The following is a 6,681-nucleotide window of genomic DNA, read 5'->3' on the forward strand; positions in this document are numbered from 1 at the left end:
TGTATACAAGTATAGTATAAATATACATTGACACATGCTGTTTATAGCTGATATATGTATAAAAATAATATGTAGTAAAAATAATTAAAATTTAAGTCTTTTTCTACAAAAATATGTATTATTTTTTTTATGTGAACATTTATGTGAAATATTGATTAAAACTTTAATTTATTTAAAGAGAAACTTAATCCTGTTTTTAATTTTCTAATGAGATAAAAAAATATATTTCTTATGTATTGTATAAATTTGTTATATATCCTATATTTTAAAATAAATATTTGAAAAAATATTTGAAAATAAAAATAACATTGAAAATATAAGATAAAAATAAATGATTTTAATTAAAATGTATATAAAAGATATTATTTGATAAAATGATAAAGAAACTTAAATCAAAAAAAAACAATGCAAAGAATATAAAAAAAAAAAATGTGTTGTTTTTATAATTAAATTATAATATCGTGTTCAATCTCGTTTTCTAAAAATTTTATTCATGTAAGGCGCCTTAACAGTAATATAAAAAGGTACACTTTTCCATTTATACTTTATGATAAAAATAAAAGTGCATATTGTTATTGGAACAAGTACATACAGTATTATGCTGGTAAATAATACAACTAATCGCATATAAGATTCACAGGTTTAACAAGTTGCATAGGAGTCTCACTATGGAGAGGTAAGATAAGAAAATTTTGCAAAAAACCAATTATCAAAGAATGTATTCACGCGTAAATTTTTATTTTTTGAACGTGACGCTTATATATATAAAAAAAAATAAATATACGTTATAACAATAAAATTTCAATCGTAATATGAATTAGTATTTGTACTGAGCGACACAAACTGGGTTTTTTACCTTTCCATATTGAGATATAAAAATTTTTTATAATAGCAAAGTTTATCGAATCATTAATATAACCATCCTTAATACTTTGACTGCCGAATGTGGAACCATAATGTATTTTTATTACAAAGGAACCAACGATACGTCCGTATATTTGTTACATATTATGATACATTTGATGATGTTGTAATAAGAGTTTTATATTGTAGCTCATGTAAGCAACAACATAAATGACAAATATTTGTTATCTTAAAAATTATAGTCGCTTATACTTAATTCGATACAAATGTATCGAAAAGTAAGACATTATTGTATGGCAGTCAATGTATTAATTGCAATTACATACGCTTTAAACAAATCTATGGAATCTATACTTATAGCGCATCGCAATCATAACATCATAATCATAGTAAGTTTTGTAACATAATGGTATATGATTATATTACTTATAAAATTGATTACAAATCAGATACATTCATTTCAAGTTGATATTATATAATATAATAATATTCTGCTTGGAATAGGGGAAAAAAAATAATCGTATATATTTATTAAATAAGTTCTTAATGTTTCGATAAAAATATAATTCAATATTTAAATTTAATGGACAAATATAATTCTTTAACAGATAAAAAAAAAAACAAAAATTACTATTGAAAGCAATTAAAATATTTGTAAACATATGGATTATTAAAATTTTAAATATCAAATATAAATAATATATAATCATATTGATAAAATATTCAAAAATAAGTCAATAATATATCTTTTATGTACTAAATCTTATATTTTAATTTGCTTTTATATTTTGAAATTTGATAATGCACGAAAAATACAATGTATAACTTATTACTTAAAGAGTATTTTATTCCGTAGAAAATATAAGTTCATTTATACATATAATATTCATGAAAATTCATCAAGATTAAAAAAAAAATAAATCTCGATCTCAAAAAATTAACATACTTTACAATACTGATACACGGTACTTACTTGAAAAATGATAATAATATTCATTAAATTGTATTGATTTCTTAATTTACGATTCACAGAGATGCGTATGACTATCATTTAAACTTGTCAAAATAAGCAAAACATTAAACGAATAAGAAACAAACGACAATAAATTATAAAATACGTTTAATAAAAAATAAAAATGAAAAAAAAATATATAAAATTTCGAATAAGATTAATAGCTTTGAATATTTTGAAATATAATCTTGAAATATATCTTTGAAATATAAAAAAAATCTTTTAATTAATATAAAAAAAATAATATTTACTATGATTTTGACAATTGCATTGTGCCGTTCGGAAAAGGAGTCTAATCTCTGTTGACTATGGACAGCTCGTATTATGGTAATTTTTTTATACATATATTTTTTTAAAGTTCGCATTGATCCACAAGTTTTTTTTCGTTCAACGAACTTTCGCGAGACGCACGAAAAGTACAGAATTCGTTGGCCTTAGTCACTACGTTCCGTACAAAGATTTCATCATAAACTGTTTTAAATTATTATTTACATTCACTAGCTTTCTTCGCTGACTAATTTTGATTTAGCCCTAGGACAGACTAGAAGGTAGATAGATCCTTATGTATAAATTATTGATTTTCGATGTACCGTTGAGAATTACTATTAGGATGTTCAAGACTGCATGTAAGATACTCTTTATAAAATATAAAAATTTATTTTAAAAAATGATTTAGTTCATTTCATAATTCATTTATTGAAAAAAATTTTATATAATTGAATAATTCAAAAAATATATAGTAAATTTTTATAACATAAAAAATTATTCATTTCAAAATAATTTATAATTTTTTAAATATGAAATTTATAATTAAATAATTTTAATTTAATAAATATTTATAAATTTATATATAATATATCATTACAAAAAAAACAGAAAGGTTTTGTATTCGTTTGCTAAAAATAAAAAACGATTAAATAATATTTTAAATATTTATTAAAAAATAATGAATAAACGCTGCGTTTAATTTTACCAAATATATAAAATTTTCAAATTTTATCTTTACAATTTTTATGTAATAAAAAATTTAGACTGAGCATCTTACAAATCTCAACAATCTTTGTGTTTTTTCTTGTATTGTGCGAGATACTACAACGATACGTTTGGACAGTCCTAGGGATAAATAAATTCGTAATTGACATAATCATTTTGCCATTCTGAAGCCTGCTCAGATTTAGATATGTAAAGAGAATGTACCGAACAGTAGTCACATAAGGATCATTTAGTTAACGAATTAAAGAGTACCTATATTGTTTCATAGGTATCCGGAGAAATTTGAGCCTAATTTTATTTAACTTTAAATTTAGGTATATCCAAATAACAAGTAATCTTTAGTTTAGCAGTCTTTACACACATTCCTCTGTTTGTGAAATTGACAACAAAAGCTAACAATAATGATAACACATTATGCAAGTACATGAAGGTTAAAAAGTGGAGCCTCATGAGTGTAGTCAAAAATAATAAGGCTAGTTTTTTTCTAAAATAATTTTCTTTTTTGCTTATTAGTAAAAGTATGAAACTTTTTATTCACTATGATTAATACATGTAACGTTAAAACATTTCTTTTCTCTGTTTAAGTAAAAATACGCCAACAGATGAAATACACGATCGATAAATTTTTTTCTTTTTTTAGAGCGCCTGCAAACTTTACGTTTACATTCATGTATTTTTATAGCAATGGGATAGATGTTATTTAGGTCCATAGCGAAAATAAATAAAAGAAAATCTTCTTAAGCTAGATAGCAGATTAGTTTTGTATTGTATACTTGTTAACTAGCCAGTGCATTTTGTATATATCCTGACTCTCTCATTAACCTTCCTGTCTATTTAGCACACTTTGCCACGCATTCTAAGGCATGAACTTTCTAGTGAGCTGGATAAAAGAGAGCATAGACCAGTGTGCCAGGTACTTTATGTGTTAACATTTTTCACTGTTGTAGCTAGATACAATATAATATTAGAAAGTATATTACTATTGTATTTAAAAAACTGTTCTTCCCTGCTCTTGATCTTATATTAAGATCCTTATTCCTCAGACCATAACTATAAAATTGTTTGCAAAACGTTTTGTATTAGAAAGCAAAAAATAAATTGAACTTCTTGAGTGGCTATGTCTGCATATACTAAATAATAAATTAAGCCATCACACAAATAACTCTTGATCTTTTTCTTAGAGCAAGTAATTTGTTTATATAAAGATTATTAACAATATTTGATATTTCTTTGATTATTTTTATTGTAAAAACATTTAATAAAAGAACAAACAATTGATAATTATTAACATAATAAAAATACAAAAAATATTATCATAAATTTAAATAACTAAGTTTTAAAGATATAAAACTTCAAATACTTATAATATAATATTTCAATAATAAAGTTTTACTGTTATTCGCGGATGGCTTAATCAGGATTCCGATATTACAACACATGCATACTTATTTGTATAGAACGTAGATTATAAATTTGTTTACTATGATCCACGTTTATACAAAACCCTACACGCACACCCATACTGTGCCAAGTTAGGGAGCCATTTGTATGCACATCTGATACCACACTGGCTAAAGCACATGTTATTTGTTACTTCAATCAATGTTTAATTTTACCACTTGTCATATTTTTACTCATTACATTTCCACCTTATATCATTAGGTTCATTCTATCATACATTCATCAACCTGTCATTGCATGCTGTATTGGTTGTACATATTCAGATAGTAAACTAACATAACATATTAAATCAAAAATTTTGTAACCCTATGGTAATATAATTATTAAACAATAGAATATACTCTTGCAATTAACTTAACTTCCATAAGTTGTTTTATGACACTGAACACTATAATTGAACAAAGTGCTTGTTTTACTTTCAAAATAGAAACTTATTGCCTAAGAGACATTACTATAAAAAGAAGCTATGCAAAAGTGCACATTTGTACACGTAATACAAAATAAACTATCGTGACAATTAATTTATGCTTTATCTTACATACGCGTTCTTAAAAAAAGTAGTAAAGAATGTACGTGTATAATTCTAAGAGAATATAATTCTAAAAAATAATGTACCATAGGGATACATATTTTCGAGCTCCTCATATAATAATAATTTGAATATTTTTAGCATATGAATAATAATACAAAACGATACAAAATTCTAACGAGTGTTTTTTGTTTAACTATGAATTCGAATTATTTAAGTGATAAAGATCTAATGAAAAGTTTATAAAAGGGTACCGATGTACATATCCAGGCACATGTACCCATTTTGTATCTGTATAATTTTGTTTTTCCAACAATCAAATTTAATACTCTTTGACATTTTGAATATTTATCCCTGTATACAAAACTAAAGTCGTTTAGCACATTTTAGCACTAAATTTAGAATACACAATTTTTATTAGTCTTTCTCCCTGTAGAACACAATGTTCATTCCTAAATGTCGTTTTTTAGTTATCACAAATTATTGTTCCTCGTATTTATTATTGTTTGAAACATTAACGGAGCTCAGATGCTTTCAATATTTTATATCAATGCAATTATAACTTTTTAATTACACATTCACGATGCCCGAATATTGGGTCGCACTGGAAACAGGCTGTTTTTTCGGTAACTTTTCTTTGTTGGTATAAGCTTTCATATCAAAGTAAACCACTTTCTACCCATGAGGTCATTAAAAAAAAAATATATATACCAATCGGGTTTGTGAACATTATTCTGTAAGGTAAAGAGCAGGACTATGGATTTGGAGGAGGTGTAGTTGGTGTTGTATGCGAAGAAGGTGATGCACTGGCAACCATTGTTGGACTGGCTGGCTGTTGTAATGGCAGGAACGCTGATCCCAAGCTAGGTTTTAACTGGAATGCTACACACGGCTTTGGGCAATAGTCTAATTTGCTCAAGTCTATCATGGGTCGCCTATACATACAAATATAATTGTTTCAATAATGTTAAAATATTTACATTTCTGAATAAAAATATAATAAATATAAATATAATAAATAATGTTAGATATTATTAAATAAATTTCAATTAGAAGAGAATTTAAATTATTTTTTCTTGAATAATACGAATTATATGCGATTTTTAAATAAGATATGTAAAATTTAATAAAAAACATATAACAAAATTTTTACATATATTATTACAAAATAATAATGTCTATATTAATTAAAAAAAATTACCTGGCATCCTCTACAAATTTGAGATTGACTTTCTCACAGCCATCAGGTGGTTCTCTTGCAAGGAACCTATTAATGTGAGGAGAGGTGCCAAGACGTCCTTCTCTATCTTGTTCAGGAGTTGAACCACGACTTCCACCTTTAAGATAAATTACAATATCAGAATTAATAATCATATAAAATTAATGCATAAATATATTGCATATATCAATTGAAAAGCAAATACATCTTTAATTCATGCTTTTAATAACATAAATATGATTATATGATTTATATATTTAAAAATTCATTCATTAAAAAAATAAAAAATATAAATATGATAGTTTTATACAATAAACAAAATTAAATTTTATTCTATTCGAATAATATATTATAATAATATATATTATATAACTTATTAAAAAAATATATATTATTAAATATATATATATATATTATTATATAAACATATAGAATATAACATATAGAATATAAACAAATTTGAAAGTTATTAAATGTTTTATATAATATTTGAATATATAATATTATTATTAATTTAGAATTCTTTACATAAAAATTATGAATTAAACAAGTTGGTATAAATCTTAACTTAATAAATTTCTTTTTTAATAATTAATAATCTTT

At 23.9% G+C, this 6,681-nt stretch overlaps 1 protein-coding gene across 2 annotated transcripts in view; it reads right to left on the reverse strand.

Annotated features, from left to right (window-relative positions):
- Positions 1-3,113: 3,113 nt before the first annotated feature.
- Positions 3,114-6,681, reverse strand: part of LOC102675226 (protein FAM117B-like) — a 7,936-nt gene continuing 4,368 nt past the window's right edge. For both annotated transcript variants that reach the window (XM_006613588.2, XM_006613587.2), the window contains 2 exons: positions 6,061-6,196; positions 3,114-5,794 (listed from right to left, as the gene is read on the reverse strand). In XM_006613588.2, the coding sequence (XP_006613651.1) occupies positions 5,614-5,794; positions 6,061-6,196 (317 nt within the window). In that variant the 3' untranslated portion in view covers positions 3,114-5,613. The remainder of the gene's footprint in view (positions 5,795-6,060; positions 6,197-6,681) is intronic.

Source organism: Apis dorsata, unplaced genomic scaffold (assembly GCF_000469605.1).
Source record: "Apis dorsata unplaced genomic scaffold, Apis dorsata 1.3 scaffold_157, whole genome shotgun sequence".
NCBI lineage: Eukaryota > Metazoa > Arthropoda > Insecta > Hymenoptera > Apidae > Apis > Apis dorsata.